Raw genomic sequence first — 17,590 nt, 5'->3', positions numbered from 1 at the left:
AAGCCTCCCCCACCCCGCTGCGCTGAGCCAAGCTCGCCCAGGAATCCCCCACCCCCTGGGCCAAGGCGGTAGGACCCCCCCGCCCACCGAGCCAGGATCGACACCTCCAAGCCAGAAGTCCCATTGCCCTGGGCCAGGCTGGGAGGACCCCCCCTGAGCCAGGAGACCTCCCCCAGCTGGTGGGAGCCCCCCCCATAGCCAGGTGTCTCCCCCCAGGCTAGGCTGGTCTCAGCCCAGTCCCTGGCTGAGGGAGCAGCCCACACAGGGGGGCTGCCCCAGCCCGTGGCCCTCACCAGTTCTCTCCCCTCAGGCCTGGAGACCTTACGGAACAGCCCGTCCATCACCGTGGATTATAACATCTCCGATCCCATGGTGCGCTGGGACTCCTACGAGAACTTCAACCTGCATCACGAAGACAGCCTGGAAGGTATGACATGGCACCGGCAGGGCCTGGGCACAGCCACCCCCAGCCACCCGCTCCCTCATGCCACAGGAGCTACTGGCCAGGGCTGTGAGGCCGCTCAGACAGAACAATGTGACTACGGGGTTGGGTGGAAGTCAGGACACCTGGCTTCTCTTCTCAGCTCAGCCGCTGCCCCAGGGCCTTGGCCAAGCTGCTGCCCCTCGCTCTGCCTCAGTTTCCCCTCCCGCCCTTTGTCTGTTCAGACTGTGAGGCGGGAAATGGTTTTCTGTCCCACAAATATTTTCCAGAGTTTCAAAAATGTTCCTCTCTCAAATCAGGATGAAAAGTCAAAACCTCGAAAAATTTTGTGAACCGAAAAACCGGGGAAAAAATGTCGGTTTGGGCCAATGGACCCAATGGGCCAATGTTTTGTTTCGATCACTCGGAACCGTTTTGGTTCAATTTTGCCCTTTCTTCCCCCTCCCCATGTTTTTTCACTCTAATGAGCCAAAATTCCAGCACAAAAAGTCATTTCAAACCGGAAAACTGGAACGTTTTCTTTCGAAATTGTCAAAACTTTTTTCCAGACACGGCTCGAGCCAGGAGATCTGCTGCCTTCACAAACCGTTTCCGCTAAATCAGCATTTGTCTACCGAATTCCCCCCACATGCCATTTTGTCAGTAAATCCCCGACTGGCTCTAACGGCGATCGCTTTGGGGCTAGCTGCTTGTGGCATATGTACAGCACCTAGCGCGGGGAGAGAAGGGGCGGCAGCAAAACCCATCCCTGAAGCAAGAGCCAGTGTTTGTGTAGGACCTACAGTTTTGTAGAGAGAGATTCCAAACCAAGGGGAGTGAATTGACAAAGGGATTGACGTGGGGGTCTGTGATGTCTCCTGTGATTGGGGGGAGGATTTGGGGGGCTGGGTTGGGAGGCGGGACATGAATGGTCTTAAGCCACCAGGAGATTTGTGGGAACGTAATCGTTCCAGGATACACCTCTACCCCGATATAATGCGACCCGATATAACACGAATTCGGATATAACGCGGTAAAGCAGTGCTCTGGGGGGGCGGGGCTGCGCACGCCGGCGGATCAAAGCAAGTTCGATATAACGCCGTTTTACCTATAACGCGGTAAGATTTTTTGGCTCCCGAGGACAGCGTTCTATCGGGGTAGAGGTGTATTTGGTCATTGGCAGGAAGGGTTTTTCCTGGGGTCTAGCACCTCCTGGTGGAAAGAGTCTAAGTGAATTTCTGAAGTCATAGAATCATAGAATATTAATTACGGTTGGAAGTGACCTCAGGAGGTCATCTAGTCCAACCCCCTGCTCAAAGCAGGACCAATCCCCAGACAGTCGTGCGTGTGTGTCTGTGAGTACACGTGTGTGTTCATGTCTGTATGTGCCTCTTTGGGTTGTGTCTCTATGTGTGTGTGTGTGTGTGTGTGTGTGTAACTTTACGTGTGTGTAACTTTTTTTTGTGGGGGAGGGTCTCTGTGTTCATGAGGTTGTGGGTTTCAGTTTGTGGCTGTCGGGGAGATTTTCAAAGGTATGAATGGGAGTTAGGATGTGTGTGTGTGTGTGTGTGTGTGTGTGTGTCCCTGCTGCCCCCTGCTGGAGGGGATGAGTCCTGCAGAGTGAGTGAGTAAGTGTGTGTGTGTGTATGTGTGTGTGTATCCCCGCTGCCCCCTGCTGGAGGGAATGAGACCTGCTCTCTGTGTGCATGTGTGAGTGTGTCTCTGCTGCCCCATGCTGGCGAGGATGAGCCCTCCTCTGTGTGTGTGTGTGTGAGTGTGTGTGTGTCTCTCTCTCTCTCTGCTGCCCCCTGCTGGCAGGGACGAACCCCACTCTGCGAGCATGTCCAGGTCCCTGTGGCTGATCACACGTGTTGGCATCCCTGTGCGGTCGGTGCCCAAGGAGAGCCCTGACTGGGCCCTGCTGTCTGCTCCCCCACAGACATGTCCCACACCCGCGGCCCCATCGACGGCAGCCTCTACGCCAAGATCAAGAAGAAGCGGAACCTGAGCGGTTTCTCCGGCGGCGGCGGGAGCCCGGCCAGCGCGGACTCCACCCAGCAGGGCAGCCGCTTCCTCTCCGTCAGCAGCGACTCGGGCCACTCCTCCATGCTGGCCGAACCCTCCCCTCCCGCCAAGCTGCTGCCCACGCCGGCCGAGAGGGAGGAGCTGGACAGGCTGCTCGGGGGCTTCGGGGTCAAGGCCAGGCCGGAGACCCCCAAGCAGCCGAGGGGGGCATCCCCGCACCAGGAGCTGGGGGGATGCCCGCACAGCAACGGGGCCAGGGACAGGGAGACGGCCATCTTGGAAGACGAGCTGGTGGAGATGAGCCCCTTCGGGCCCCTGGCGTACCCCAGCCGGCGCCCCGGCCTAGCCCGCCACTGCTCCTGCCGCCTGGGCTACCGCTCGCAGAGCTGCCCGGGCGCCCACAGCCCCGAGAGGCTGCCCAATGGCGCCTACTACAGGCCAGAGGGCACCTTGGAGCGCCAGCGGCTGGTCTACAGCACCAACGGGGTCCACTTGCACCCCGCCGAGGGCTACCCCTGCCTGCCGCAGGAGGCCGGGCCAGGGGAGAAACGGCGAGTGTATCGCTCCCTCTCCGAGGGCCTACAGCCCCTCGCCCACCCCTACGCCTACGAGCTGCCCCACAGCCCCAGTAAGCGGGAGGACCTGGCCTACAAGCCACCCAGCTACCGGGAGGTGCTAATCCTGGAGGAGGAGCCCGTGTGCGGCTTGGAGCTGTGCCCATGCCAGGACTGCCAGGAGAAGGCTCACGAGGAAGCCGGCCTGCCCCCCACCGCCGCCTTCTACGGCCTGCGCCTGAGCAGCCGCGAGCCCGAGGAGTGGGTCCATGAGAGTGCCAAGTCCCCCCTGTCCCGGGCAGGGCACCCAGGCCAGCCCGGGCCGTTGCTGATGCCGGCCGCCTACAGCCAGCGCCCCCGGGGGCATCACGAGGTGTTTGACTTCGAGCCCGCCCATGCCAAGATGCCGGCGCACTTCGGCCACGGCTACTCGGCACAGCCCATGCCCGGCGCCCATCAGAAGGGCCACAAGGGCATGGAGCAGAGCCTGGAGCCCTTCCACTACCGCTATGGCCCACCCTACCCCGCCCTGCTGCCCCACGGCGCCTACGCCTGCGGCCCCCCAGCCCAGTGCCCCCAGCCGCCCTTCTACGGCCGGTCCCCGGCCAGGCCCTGCGCCTCCCCGCCGGACATGCGGCCGTACGCACCGGGCTACCACTCGCCCCCGTCCGGCTCGGTGTCCCCCGTCAGCTTGGCCTACCCGGCCTCCAGGAACCAAAGCTACGAGCCCCAGTCCCCGGAGACAGGCCAGGGCTACCCACACCCGGGGCACCAGGACCGGACACCTGCTGGTGAGTGCCTAATATGGCATGGCACCGGCTACCAGGCCTGGGGGAGGGGGCTAATGCTGGGGACTGGCTAATGGCCCTGGAGGGGAAAGGGCTGGTGTGCGGCAAATGGGGGGAGGGGTAATCTCGCCAACAGCCAAGCAGGGGAGGGGGTTGGTGGTGGCTAAAAGGGGATGGTGGGTGGCTAATAGCTGTGGGAGGAGGGGGCTGGTATGTGGCTGATGGGGGGGGGAACTGGCTGACAGCCAGGAGGGTGGGGGGCATGGCCTGCCTTTCACTCCAGCTGCTCTCCCCCCCAGAGATGCAGGGCCCCGGGGAGGAGGCGCCCTGGCGAGACGTCCCTGGCTCCCTGCGCCAGCTCCACCGGGAGGCTCCCGCCGCCTGCCCCGCGCCCCCCGAGCTGTCGGGCCCGCCGACTCCTCTGCACACCAGCAGCCCGGTGCAGAGCAAAGACAGGTGTGTGCCGCCCCGTGCGCAGGGCTGGGGGTGGTTATGGAGTCACCCATGGGACAGAGCCAGGACCCAGAGATCCCAGGGTGGGCCCAGCGAGGCCCAGCGGCAGAGGGGTCCGAGGGCCAGAAGCAGTCTCCCCACACACACACACTCAAAGGAGACCAGCTCCCCTGCCAGCCCCTCCCCCCACACCCCTTGATGATGCCCCCAGTGCCAGGGCACTGCTCCCCCTGCACCAGGTGTCCCAGGGTCGAAGCTCCCAGCCCCTGGCCAGGGGACAGTCGTCTCCACTAGAAACAGACTCCTAGGGGTCCCCCGGGGAACTGCCAGCCTGTGCCCTGCTGCCCTGGCACAAGCTTCTATCTGCCCCCTGTGGGCTCTTGGCCCCAGTGCTGCGGGTTGTACTGTGCCCTGCCCCCCATGTGCTGGCTGGTGCCTAGGGTGATACTGAGTGTGCCCCCTCTGTGATTCCACAGCCCCGCGCTGCCCGAAGGCGGCACCCTGGCTGCCAGCCTGCAGGAGAGCTCGGCGTGCTCCAGCCCCGAGGACACGGCCCCACCCAGCGCCAAGAGGACCCCAGAGATGAGCTCAGCCCGGCCAGGGGCCGCACCCAGCCCCCCGCAGCCCCCTTCTCCGACACAGGCCTGTGCCCACGGAGCCACTTCCAGGGCCCAGGCCAATGGGCCGGCCCCAAGGCAGCCCTGTCCCCGAGCCCACAGCCCCGCCAGCCCGCCCCAGGGCACCGGCCTATCCAGGGTGATCCTGGGAGACGCCCCAAGTCACCTGAATGGCCCCAGCTGCCCAGCTGTCTCCCCCAATTCACCCCCCAGCAATGGGACCCCAGCGCATCTGCTGCCCCCTGGCATGGACAGGCTGGCCCAGCGCAGCCCCCCGGGCGCGACTGTCCACAGCCCGGCCTGCGCCAGCTGCAGAGCGACAGCTACGCTCAGGAACCCAGCCCCCTACAACGGGCACCTGCCCAGTGACAGAGCCGAGCCGGCCCCGGGCCCCCTGGCCCGCTGCCCCAATGGCAGCCCCCTCCCAAGCCCCATCACCTCCTACTGCCCCTCCGACCTGCAGTGCTCCCCGACCCCTGCCTTCCCCATCGCTACAGCCTACTACCCGGGCGGGGAGAGGAGCCCGCCGCCCCCGGGCTCCCCCAGCCAGTGCCATGCCCGCGATTCGCCGCAGCAGCCACCGTTGCCCGAGAAGCGCCACACGCCAGCGGCTGGCAACTGGGAGAGGAGCTCGCCCCCAGGACGGGGCACCGGGACAGGCCACCACGTCACCTTCGCGCCCGACACAGCCAGGCCAGACCCAGGTAGGAGATCGGCTCCGCTGTGGGGATGGGAGGACGGCGCCAGGGTCCTTTCGTAATCTGCCAGCCCAGGGAGTGAGGGTCTGAGCTGCCCCACAGCCAGCACTTCTGCCCCGCTCCCTACAGCGCCACCTACTGGGAGAGTCCGGGCAGAATAGCTGGGAACTCCCGCTATGCCAGTGCTCCTGCCCCGATCCCTACAGACCCCCCTTCTGGGAGGGGCTGGGCTGTAAGCCAGGAGCTCCCCCTATGGCCAGCGCTCCTGCCCCGCTCCCTACAGCGCCCCCTGCTGGAAGAAGCTGGGCTGGAAGCCAGGAGCCATTGTGGCGAATGTCACACCCCTCCCTGTAGCACATGAAGGAAATTAGCTAAGCCAGCGGCGAGGGACAGAGCATTTGCTTTTCATCCTGTTTTCCCCAGTCGTATGCAAAGCAGCCAGGGAAGAAAATACAAAGCAATGCCGGAAGGCGAGAGACCCCCAGTTTAGTAGGTTCCCGCTTGAGACGTGAGCACGGTTTTCTTTCACCAGCGTCCCCGTCCGGCTCACCGGGGGCCCGCTGTTCCCTTTCAGACACGCAGCCGGAGAGCCACAGCAACGTCAAATTTGTCCAGGATACGTCCAAGTTTTGGTATAAACCCAACCTGTCCCGGGACCAAGGTACAGTGGGCTGGGGGCGGGGCTTACCTTGAGTCAGTTCACACACGGGTTGGTTAGAATTTAGCAGCAGCCGTTTTATATATTTTTAAGTAGGAAAAATCTTTCCCTGGCCCTCCACTCAGCTTCCAGAGGTGGGACTAGAACCTAGAGGGCCAAATCCCACCTGCTCTAACCAATAGACACGACTCCCATCAGAACCCAGGAGTCCTGACAGCTGCCACCCCTGCTCCAGCCGCTAGATCCCAGTACCTCCCAGAGCTGGGGATAGAACCCAGGAGTCCTAACAGCTGTCACACCCCCCCCCGCTCTAACCACTAGACCCCACTCCCAGCCCACAGTTGGGGATAGAACCCAGGAGTCCTGGCTCTCAGTCCCTCCCCCACTTAACTAGTAGGGCACACACCCCTCCCATGGGGCTAGAGACCCCGACATACAGAACCATCCAGGCCACCAGGAGCATCCTCAGAGCTCGGCTGTCCGGTCACCCCAGTCAGTCTGTATGGAGGGGCAGGCTGGGATGTGGAGCCTGAATTCCATCCCGGCCAGGGCCAGGCAGCAGGCACCGTCTGGGCATGAGCTGAACCCCTGTGGGGCAGGAGGCAGCATGCCCCCCAGAATGGCACCACACCTGCAGCATTGGGCTTGGCTGCTAGGGGAGCCACGGGAGGGCGCCGTGGTTCTCTGCACAGATCCGCCCTCGTGGGGGGTGACGGCTGGCACAGGAGGCTCAAACAGGCTCTTCCCTTCCCTGCCGAGCAGCCATCGCCCTGCTGAAGGACAAGGAGCCCGGCTGCTTCCTCATCCGTGACAGCAACTCCTTCCAAGGCGCCTACGGGCTGGCTCTCAAAGTGGCGACACCCCCGGCCAACTGCCTCACCCTCCCTTCGAAAGGTAAGAACATGCCCAGGCAACCACCGGCCGGGGCACGCTGGGCACACTGCACAGACACCCCCGGCTGAGCCCCGCAGCAGGAACCGATCACCATTACCCCCAGGTTGTAGGTGGGGAAACTGAGGCACAGAGCGGGGCAGGAATCTGCCCAATGAGCCTGTGCCAGAGCTGGGAAGAAAACCCAGGAGTCCTGGCTCCCAGTTCCCCCGCCCCAGCTCTAGCAACTAGACCCCGTTCCCATCCCAGAGCCAGGAACAGAACCCAGGAGTCCTGACTGCCAGCCCCCTCCCCTGTTCTACTAGCCCTTCCATTGCCCTTTGGGAGCTTGTGCCCACCTCATTGCCAGGGCACCAAGGAGGAGGCATGGGGCTCGGGGAGGGGCGGCGGGGCAGCAGCGACGCTCTCTCACCCAGCTGGGTCCCTGCCCCAGGTGACCCCATGGAGCAGCTGGTGCGTCACTTCCTGATCGAGACGGGCCCCAAGGGGGTGAAGATCAAGGGCTGCCAGAACGAACCCTATTTCGGTGAGTGATGGGGGCGGGGGGGGACCCCCACTCCTGTCCATCAACTCCCCAGCCCTTGGCATGTCGACCACAGAGCGATCGGCACCCGCAGCAGGGGGCATCTCGCCACCCCAGTCTGTCCCAGGCATGGAGCTTTGCCTTGGGACTTCTGCGAAGACGCCAGCTCATCCCTTACCCCGCCTCTTGGGGCTTCCGCCCCCCACCCCCTCGCTGCCAGCAGGGGGGAGCCTGGGGTGCATTGGCAGGGGGAGGGGCAGCAGGCTGGACCTGCTTCGGGGTCTTGGAGGGGGTGAAAGCAGAAGGATATCAGAGGGGGGGCGTTGGGGAAGAGCATCGAGGAAGGGGACCAAGGTGGGTGCCCGGGGAAGAGGGTTGTGTGGGGGCAACTGATTGTGGGCATGGGGCAGGGGCTGATTGTGCGTGTGCCCTGCAGGAAGCCTGCCCGCCCTGGTCTCGCAGCACTCCATCACCCCCATCTCTCTGCCCTGCAAGCTCCGGATCCCCAGCAGAGGTACGTCCCTGGGGGAGGGGGCACCCCCCAGCCCAGGCTCCGAGGACCTCTCAGCCCCAGGGGCCCGTGGCGATGGGCTCATCTGACATGGGCTGCACACAGCCACTCTTGCCCCCAGGGAGGGGGCAGCACCCTCCCCCTCCCCGCCCGCACACCCCTGCCAGAATAGAGGGAGGCCCTGCCCTGACTGCGCTTTCCACAAGAGGGCGCTACCCGCAGGTTTGAATCCCGCCTGCATCCCTCAGCCCTGGCCCTGCTGGAGGGGTGGGGGGGATGCACTGGGGCCCACGGCGGTTCCCGGCTGCTTGGACTAGGCCACAGGCCCAGGGCCCCCCTGCTCCGTGAGGGCGGCACACAGATCCCTCCCAAACAAGGGCTTGCTTTGCTGTTAGCAGGCCAGATCCCCCACCCCCACCCTGACACGAACTCAGGCCGCACAGACATGTGAACCCAGGAGTCCTGGGCCCCAGGGTGTGCCCCTGGCAGAGCTGGGAATGGAACCCAGGAGTCCTGACTCCCAGCACTCGCCCCTCCCCCTGCTCTAACCACTAGCCCCCCCACGCCCTTCCCGGCGCTGGGAATGGAACCCAGGAGTCCGGGTTGCTTGCTGCAGCCACTAGCCACACGGCCTCAGCATCCCTCTCTCGCTCAGATCCCATGGAGGAGACCCCGGACGTGGCCATCCCCACCAACGTGAGCACGGCGGCTGATTTGCTGAAGCAGGGAGCGGGTAGGTCGGGTGGGCCGAGCAGGGTGGGCTGTCCCAGCACCCCCTTGGGGCTGGGAGCCGGCTGCGGTGGCACGGGGGCGGTAGGGATCACATGGGTAGTTGTGGGGTCCTGGGAGACGCCCACCCAGCACAGAGCCAGCCCAGGCGGGGACGGGGGCATGGTACCGCGGGCCAGGCCCAGCCTCGTGCCCACCCACCCTGGCAGCGCAGGGGGGGCCTGGCTGGGAGATCCGGACTGGGGTGGGAGAGCCTCTCCCTTGGGGTCTGCAGAGGGGGACCTGGGGGGGTGACAGAGAGTTGGGGGTGGGGGTTGGGGCCTGCTGGCTCCCCAGTCAGACCTGCGGGGGGCGGAGGAGGCCGGGGGGTTGGGGGCGGGGGGAACGAGGCCCCCTGGGGCTGCCCCCGGCGCTGACGGCTCGTCCCTCGCCCAGCCTGTAGCGTGCTCTACCTCAGCTCGGTGGAGACGGAGTCGCTGACGGGCCCCCAGGCCGTGGCCAAGGCGGCCGCCAGCACCCTGAGCTGCAGCCCCCGCCCGCTCGCCTGCCTCGTGCACTTCAAGGTCTCGGCCCAGGGCATCACCCTGACGGACAATCAGAGGAAGTAAGTGACACCCGTGCCGCGTGGACACATGCCGTGCCCCCCTCCTAGGGGGGCAACCCCATTGGGCATGCACATGCTGCCCCCCTCCTGCCCTGATCTAAAAGGGGAGACCCCAGGCTCTGCCCGGGCCCCAACCCTGCCCTCTCTGGGGCATCCCTTCCACTCTCTGCCTACCACGGGCCTCCCCTGTCTTGGCACCACCCCCTCCTGCAGTACAAATGCCCTTCCTCATCCCCTCGCTGCCCCTGCTCCCGTCCTCGTGCTGGGGGGCTGGCCCTGCCCCGGGCGGCCTGCCCCAGCGCCCTGCAGTGACCCCCAGCCATTGGCTTGATCCAACAGGCTGTTCTTCCGGCGCCATTACCCCGTGAACAGCATCACCTTCTGCAGCACGGACCCGCAGGACAGGAGGTAATGGACAGTTCCACACCCAAACAGTGGGGGCTGGGAGCGCCCCATAGCCTGTGCTCCTGCCCCGCTGCCCACAGCGCCCCCTGCTGGGAGTCGCTGGGACTACAGTTGCCAGGAGCTCCCCGCACAGCCTGTGCTCCTGCCCCGCTCCCCACAGCGCCCCCTGCTGGGAGAGGCTGGATCTGGTGTAGCCGGGGGCTCCCCTCAGCGCCCCCTGCTGGGAGAGACTGGATCTGGCATAGACAGGGGCTCCCCCCACAGCCAGTGCTCCTGCCCCGCTCCCCACAGCGCCCCCTGCTGGGAGGGGCTGGACTGGTGTAGCCGGGAGCTCCCCACAGCGCCCCCTGCTGGGAGAGGCTGGATCTGGCGTAGACGGGAGCTCCCCCCAGTATCGCTGTCACTTAGAGCAAATATAATTTTACCTACTGAGAGACAAAGGCCATTTGTTTGTTTAACCGCAGATGGACGAATCCAGACGGCACCACCTCCAAGTGAGTGCGGGGAGGGGCCGGGCCAGCGCTCCAGCCACAGCCCACTGGGGGCCAGGGGCCAGCACTAGAACGCTGCTCTCTCACCTGGCTCAACCCCAGGGCTGCCCTGGTGTAGAGTCAGAAACCCTGTGACCTGCACAGCCCTCCCCCAGGGACCCCTGCACGGCCGGGACGGACAGAGCCACCCCCAGGGACCCCTGCACGGCCGGGACGGACAGACCCTCCCCCAGGGACCCCTGCACGGCCGGGACAGAGACCCTCCCCAGGGACCCCTGCACGGCTGAGATAAAAACCCTTCCCCAGGGAACTCCTCCACCCTGCCCAGTAACCTGCATGGCTCTGCTCTGTTTGTCCCATGGATACGCTTGCTTGTAGCATCCTTATGATTTCACCCTGTTTCACACCCAGGTGGACATGGCAGGCCTGGGGTGGGCACAGCAGGGCTGGGGGTCAGCAGGGCTGGGGTGGGTGCAGTGGGGCTGGAGTGGCACCATGTGGTCAAGTTTGACCCAGTGGGGCCAGGTCAGCACCATGGGGCCAGGTCAGCGCCGGGGGTGGGTGGGTGGCGTCTCGCCGGCCGTCTCGCTCCAGTCTCGTCTCCTCCCTCGCAGGCTCTTCGGCTTTGTGGCTAAGAAGCAGGGCAGCCCCTGCGAGAACGTCTGCCACCTCTTCGCCGAGCTCGACCCCGAGCAGCCGGCCTTGGCCATCGTCAACTTCATCACCAAGGTCATGCTGGGGCCGCACAGGAAATGAGCGAGGCCGGGAGAGACGCGGGCGCTGGCCTTCGCCCACGGCCCACAGAGAGACGCCAGCCCTGCCCCTTTCCCCCGGCCAGCACCCAGCCACGCAGGGGGCAGCCCATCCATCTCGCTGACCCTCACACAGGCCTGATCCCGCTCGCCCTTCAGTCAGGATGGGGAAGGGGGTTTCTCATCTGGCCCTTCTCCTCCCTCCCCCCCCTCCCGCCCCAGCTCGAAGCTTTAACCCTGTCAGAGACACCAAAAACCAAAGGCACCTTCCTAACGGGGGGCCCAGTTCGGTCACACACCCTGTGGTGGCACAGCAGGGGTTAATGCTCAGGGCTCTGGAAGGGGGCGGCCTTGGGGCTGGTGATCTCAGGGGTGCGGGGTCACTGGCGACAGCGGGGGGCATGGAAGGGGGGGCAGCCAGGGGCTGGGCCGTTGCCGCGGGGATGAAGGCGCCTAGAGGGGGAAGCTGTACGTGCCGAAGGAGCAGGGGGCAGGAGCGTGCGGCATTTAGCAAGGCCAGGGCCCACCCCAGGGTGCCCGGCCCTGCCTGGGGTTGCCAGGAGCCGAGGAAGCGGGAGGGACAAGTTCACACTCCCGGCATGATCAGTGCAGGCCCTTGGCTCTCAGCATGCCAAGGCCTGGTCACGGGATTCAAGAGCAGAGCCAGTGTGGTCTAGGGGGTTAAAGCAGGGGTGGGGCTGGTGATCAGGACTCCTGGGTTCTCGCCCCTGCTCATGGACAGGTGTGGGATCCAGCATGCTAGAGCGGGGGCGGGGCTGGGAGCTAGGACTCCTGGGTTCTATCCCCAGCTCTCCCCCTGCTGGGCTGTGTCTTAGCAAGTGCAATGTCAGTACTCATGCGAGGGGCCGGTTGTTTCGCGGAAGGCCAGCCAAGATCCTGCCAGCGCAGGCAGGGGCCGACTCAGGCCCTGCTGCCCGAGAGCAACAGCGCCTTGTGGGGAGAGGGAGCCGGGGCCCAGCCAACGCCCCACAGCAGCTTCTTCTCCAGTGCAGAGGAAGGGCTGCAGCCGGCCGATGCTGAAGGCCGCGGGTGGGATTTAATAAAGAGAAGAGATCTATTTTTGTCTAATAAAGAAATTATATGAGCTCCAGGCCGAGGCGTCTCTCTAGCGTCTATTGGGGGAGTGGAGCCTGGGGCTTTAGCCAGCCGGGTATTTTTTTTCTCCTCAGCAGAAGCTCTCGGATCCCACTTGTAACTGCCCTATAACAACCCGCAGGGAAAAATACCCCCCCCCCTCCGCCCCCAGTGCCTCCCAGCCGGCGCCAGGCATCTGCACCGCTGCGTAGCCCGGCTCACTGCTCTGGGCACGCTGCCTCCAGGCCCATCTTTGCGCCTACCGGCTGAGCCGGGGCCCGAGCCCGAGCCTGGGATTTGGGAAGGGGCCAAGGGGCCCAGCCCCCTATGGGATTGGAGCAGCAAGGGAGAACTCAGGCAGCAAGCGGGGAGGGAGGGAGAGAGAAGGAGCTCCCGTGGGGGCTGGGTCCAGACGGGGCAACGACCTCCCGGGAACAAAGGACCAGCCCCCTCCCCATGTCAGGTTTGCTGCTCTGACCAGACATTTAAAAACCAAACCAAACTGCTCCCCGGCTCCACCCCAGGGGAAGGCGGGGGGAGAACGAGCCACCCATGCCAGATGTTAGCCCCGCTGCGTAATGCAGGCCTGGAAGATACTAGCCGGATGAGCCGTGATGGAGAATAGAATAGCCCCCTTCCTCCTTGCCCCCGTCCATCCAGAGCTGCCGGACGGCTTTGCTAAAAGTTAACTGTGAGGAAACCAGCAGCATGGATGTAAGAGAGAGCAGCCACGCTGGCCAGCCAACCCCGTGGGAATGCACCGACCAGGCAGTCAGCGAGCGGTCTGGCCCCTGTCATCCACTCCCAGCTTCTGACAGCGAGAGGTTTAGGGACTCCCAGAACACGGGGCTGTGTTCCTCATAGCCACTGATGAACCGATCCGCCATCAACTTATCTCATTCCGTTTTGAACCGTGTTATAGTTTTGGCCTTCACGATGTCCCCTGGCAAGGAGTTCCACAGGTTGACTGTATTGTGTGAAGAAGAATTTCCTTATGTTTGTGTTAAACCTGCTGCCAGTTAAATCTCATTAGACGAGCCCTCATTCTTGTATTATGGGGAGGGGTAAATAACACTTCCTTAGACACAGGCTCCTCACCAGGCATGATTTTATAGCTTTCTACCATAGCCCACCCCCTGCCCCCACTCAGCTCTTTTCTCAACAGTCCCAGCCTTTTGAACCTCTTCTCCTCCGGAAGCTGTTCCATCCCCCTAACCATTTTTGTTGCCCTTCTCTGCAACTTTTCCAATTCTAACATCTCTTTTTTGAGCCCAGGCAAGCAGACCTGCACGCAGTATTCAAGGTGTGGGTGAACCATGGATTTCTATAGTGGCATTAGGATATTTCCTGTCTTAGGATTTATTATTTCCATTTAACTAGCCTCTTTGTTGTGGTGTAGTTCCCGCTTTGGAAGTTAAATGCTACCGTGGTGGGCTTCTTTGGCATTTCCCCCTCCACAAGGATGTTAAATTGAATGATTGTCGCTACTACCAAGCGGTTCGGCTACACTCACCTCCTGGGCGAGACCCTGGGCTCGCTTAGGACAAAATCAAGAAGTCTCTCTTCCCTTGTGGATTCCAGAACTAGCCGCTCCAAGAAGCAGCCATTAGCCCTGCCTAGAAATTTTATCCCCGCCCTAGGCACTGACTTCTGCTGGCGCCGTTGGGTGCTCAACCCCCCTCTCCACCCCCGCCCCAACTCCACCCCATCCTGCCCCCATTCCAACCCCTTCCCCAAATCCCTGCCCCGGCCCCGCCTCTTCCCCTGAGCGCCCCACGTTCCTGCTCCTCTCCCCTCCCTCCCAGAGCTTGTTACACCGCGAAACAGCTGTTTTGCGGCGACAAGCGCTAGGAGGTAGGCGGAGGAGTGGGGATGTGGCGCGCTCAGGGAAGGAGGCAGAGGCAAGGTGGGGCAGGGAGGTGAGGGGAGGGGAGTTTGGCCGCCAGTGGGTGCAGAGCATCCACTAATTTTTCTCCATGGGTGCTCCAGCCCCAGAGCACCCACGGAGTCGGAGCCTATGATCCCCGCCTCCCATCGTGAGGTGAGGTTCCCAGTCAGTGTGAGTTGAAATCCCCCGTTATTACTGGGTTTTCTAATCTCTCTGAGCATTTCATAATCACCCTCACCCTCCTAGGCTGGTGGTCAGGAGGATATTCCTCCTCCTCTACTCTTATTATTCAAGCAGGGAATTTCTAGCCGGAGATATTCTACGGTACAGTTTGATTCAGTCAACATTCTTCCTATCTTTGACTCTGCTTTTTCCACATACTGCCGCCCCAGCACGCCCCACTCCGTCATTCCTATTCACTCCTTACCCGGGTATTACCATGTCCCATTTCTTAGCATTGTTCCACCTGGTTTTCCCAGTGCCTGTTATATCAATAGCCTCAGCTACGGCCAGGCATTCTAGTTCCCCCATCAGCATTTGTATATCAGCACTGGCACGTTTTATCAATAGTCCGTCGCTTGCCTTCGTGGGTCAGATTTAAATGGGAGTCTTATTTTTGACTGTCCTACCTGTACTTCACTAACTTCTTTCCTAGTCTCTTTATAGACTATGCAGCGGTTCTCAAACTTCACTGGATCGTGACCCCCCCTTCCTGACAACAAAAACTACTACCCGACCCCAGGAGGGGAGACCGAAGCCTGAGCCCCGCCCCCCTGGGCGAGGGGGCCAAAGCTGAAGGCCAAGGGCTTCTGCCCTGGGTGGGGGCATGTAATCTTATCCCTGGCCAGTGGGGCTTGTGCTTGAGCTTCAGACTTGCTGGGGCCTAGAGCCAACACCAGCCTTGGTGACCCCATTAAAATGGGGTCTCAACTCACTTTGGGGTCCAGACCCCCAGTTTGAGAACCCCTGGATTATTGCATTCCCTCTTTAATAAATTCATCCCTCAGGGCTGCCTCTGCTCCTGTCAGCTTTCCCCCAGCCCTTCGTTTAAAAAAAATCCTCTACAACCTTTTTGATTTTCCATGCCAGCAGTCTGGTTCTGTCCTGGTTTGGGTGGAGCCCATCCCTCTTGTATGGGCTCTTCCTTTCCCAAAAGGTTCCCCAAGTGCCTAATAAATCTAATCTCTCCTGCCTACACCATCCACGCATTAAGACTTACCGTTCTGCCTGTCTTCCTCGCCCTGCCCGTGGAACTGGAAGCATTACAGATGAATGGTCATCAGTAAGGTTCAGAGTTAACGTGGTGAGCAGACAGACGAGGACCCGAGTCTGGAAGGAGCCCAGACGTCCTCAGCCCACCCCCCTCCACCGCATTAAAACACCAGCACAAGCCAATGGTATGGGCCGTGTCCCGCTCAGCATCAGCCGGAGGGCTCTTCTTTCAGTCAGCAGCAGAGTGCCTCCTGCTGCATCCCTGGCTATTGCACCTAGTCGGGCTCCCCGGCGGGAACTAGCATTGGCCAGACCCTGGCTCCTGCTCCTGACAAACAGCATTAAGGAGCCACAGCTGGTGACAAGCAGGCAGCTGCCTGGGTGCAGGGGAGCGGCAGCCACCCCGCAACAAGGCAGGGCCCGCCCAGAGCAAAGCCAGAGCGGCCCACGCAGCAGATTAACTCACCCACGTCGGGCGTTCGCAACCCAGGCTGGAGGGTCCACATTGCCCACCGTGGGGTGGTAAAAATCAGGGCAGCCGCCCGGCTGGCAGCAGTTCCCCGTACCCATCGCTGGCACTGCCCCCGGCAGCTGCTCAGCCTTGGGAAAATCCAGTCACTTCTGCAGCAGCTGCTACGGCTGGAGCGGGGAACGGGACCTGCCCCACTCAGGGTCATTGTTCCTCACTAGGGTCTCTACTGGGTGGTTACACTGCGGGGTGCCGCAATTACAGGGGTGTGTGTCTTGGATCAGCCCGATTTGGACGGGACCCTGGTTTAGGCCGTGTCCTAGTAGCCTGGGGAAGGAGGAGAAGCCCAAGAGGCAGCCGGCCTGGCTCCAAGGCCAGGGCAACGTGCCCCCCAGTCCAGCTGGCACTGGGACTGCCAGCTGTGGGGGCAGCGGCAAAGGCAGGACAGCGAATCAGCCACTCAGCAGAATCCTCAACAGGGCACGGAAAAAACAAATTTTTTTTTAAATAAAAAAATTGATTTTTTTTTTAATGTAAATCCACTTGATTTTGTAATGCCGAGTACATTTTGTCTTCTTAACAGGATACCTGAAGTGAATACAAAACACGTGATGGCCTAACCGACTTATAAGCCCTTAAAACACTGAAATAAAAAAATAAATACGCTGAATCCATGCGCCTCTTGCAAAAACGGGGGGTCAAAGGCAGCTCGTCTACACAGAGAAAGGATGTAACTTTGGAGGGGAAGCTTTATAAAAGTGGCGCAACAGGTCCTGGATGCACAGGCGTAAGGGCTTGTTTGGTTTAACGAAAATCAATTTGCTCCGCAGCGTGGGGTGCTTAATGAAATCCCAGTGCCCCTTCTAATGCAGCTTGACACCCAAAGTGAAGCAGCAATAGATCGTTCCCCATTTTCTAACACACTCAAAACGTGGTTAATAATCGGACAATAGTAAGCGATACACCTGCTAAAATCACAGGCATATAGTGTTCTCTCCTAGCTTGCCAAAAGATGGACCAAATGAAGTGTCAAGGCTCCATTCAGCTGTAACTCAACCTGTTTTAAGGGTTATACAAACCAGTGCGAATGCACCTTTCTTTAGCAAGTAACCAAAGCACACAAGGAGAAGCTGATTCGAATTGATGGTTTACACTGAGGCTTGGTGATTTAAATCAGGATTTCAACTGCTGATTTAAATCGATCCACCCTGATCCTCAACCCGCCGTCCCAAGGCACAGCTGCCTGCCACGGGTCCCTGCTGCCCATCGGGCGTCAACAGCACGAGGCCAGGCACAGGGCGGCACCAACCAGGATAAAAGATGCCAGGAGCCGGATACAGATAAATATGGAAACTCCATCTTTATTGAGTGTGTATAAAGATCTCAGTATGTACAGACGTGTAGGTCGGAGGTTGGAAAGCGCAGACCGGGGGTGGGGATTGGGGGATCTCGACCTGGCTGGGTCAAAACACTCGGTTCCCCGTCGGCGCAAAGTCCAGGTTTCTCAGCCAGCAGCAACCTCAGCAATGGTGAGATCCCCATCTCGGGGGTGGGGGATGGGCTCCATGCAGATGGGACCCGGGCAGGGTCCCAGCCCAGGGGATCACGCCCTCCCAGCAGCAGCCCGGCTGCTTCTCTCAGGTGGAGGCGGGCAAGGCTGGCAGGGGAAGAGTCCCACAATCGGAGCCCTCCCCAGGCTGGCCGACTTCCAGCTAGCAGCTAAGGGCTGTGCCCAGACCTGGGCTGGGGGGATACACAAGGGGGGGGGGGGGGGGAGTTTTACATTCACAAGATCTGATAACAATT

At 61.8% G+C, this 17,590-nt stretch overlaps 1 protein-coding gene across 2 annotated transcripts in view; it reads left to right on the top strand.

Moving 5' to 3' along the window:
• Window positions 1–12,231, top strand: part of TNS2 (tensin 2) — a 14,803-nt gene extending 2,572 nt beyond the window's left edge. Inside the window, exons 7-19 of one of the 2 annotated variants that reach the window (XM_026660760.2) lie at window positions 311–427; window positions 2,361–3,791; window positions 4,088–4,244; window positions 4,718–5,562; window positions 6,131–6,217; window positions 6,977–7,108; window positions 7,539–7,631; window positions 8,065–8,142; window positions 8,795–8,872; window positions 9,304–9,472; window positions 9,812–9,880; window positions 10,342–10,371; window positions 10,983–12,231. In XM_026660760.2, coding sequence (XP_026516545.1) covers window positions 311–427; window positions 2,361–3,791; window positions 4,088–4,244; window positions 4,718–5,562; window positions 6,131–6,217; window positions 6,977–7,108; window positions 7,539–7,631; window positions 8,065–8,142; window positions 8,795–8,872; window positions 9,304–9,472; window positions 9,812–9,880; window positions 10,342–10,371; window positions 10,983–11,124 — 3,428 coding nt within the window. In that variant the 3' untranslated portion in view covers window positions 11,125–12,231. Of the gene's footprint in view, window positions 1–310; window positions 428–2,360; window positions 3,792–4,087; window positions 4,245–4,717; window positions 5,563–6,088; window positions 6,218–6,976; window positions 7,109–7,538; window positions 7,632–8,064; window positions 8,143–8,794; window positions 8,873–9,303; window positions 9,473–9,811; window positions 9,881–10,341; window positions 10,372–10,982 lie in introns of both variants that reach the window. The other variant, XM_029913720.1, reaches the window with a different exon arrangement.
• Window positions 12,232–17,590: the final 5,359 nt, after the last annotated feature.

Source organism: Terrapene carolina, unplaced genomic scaffold (genome assembly GCF_002925995.2).
Source record: "Terrapene carolina triunguis isolate 2854851 unplaced genomic scaffold, T_m_triunguis-2.0 Scaffold836, whole genome shotgun sequence".
Taxonomy (NCBI): domain Eukaryota; kingdom Metazoa; phylum Chordata; order Testudines; family Emydidae; genus Terrapene; species Terrapene triunguis.
The sequence above is the reverse complement of the archived record's forward strand: the minus strand, read 5'-3'. Positions and strand labels throughout refer to the sequence as shown.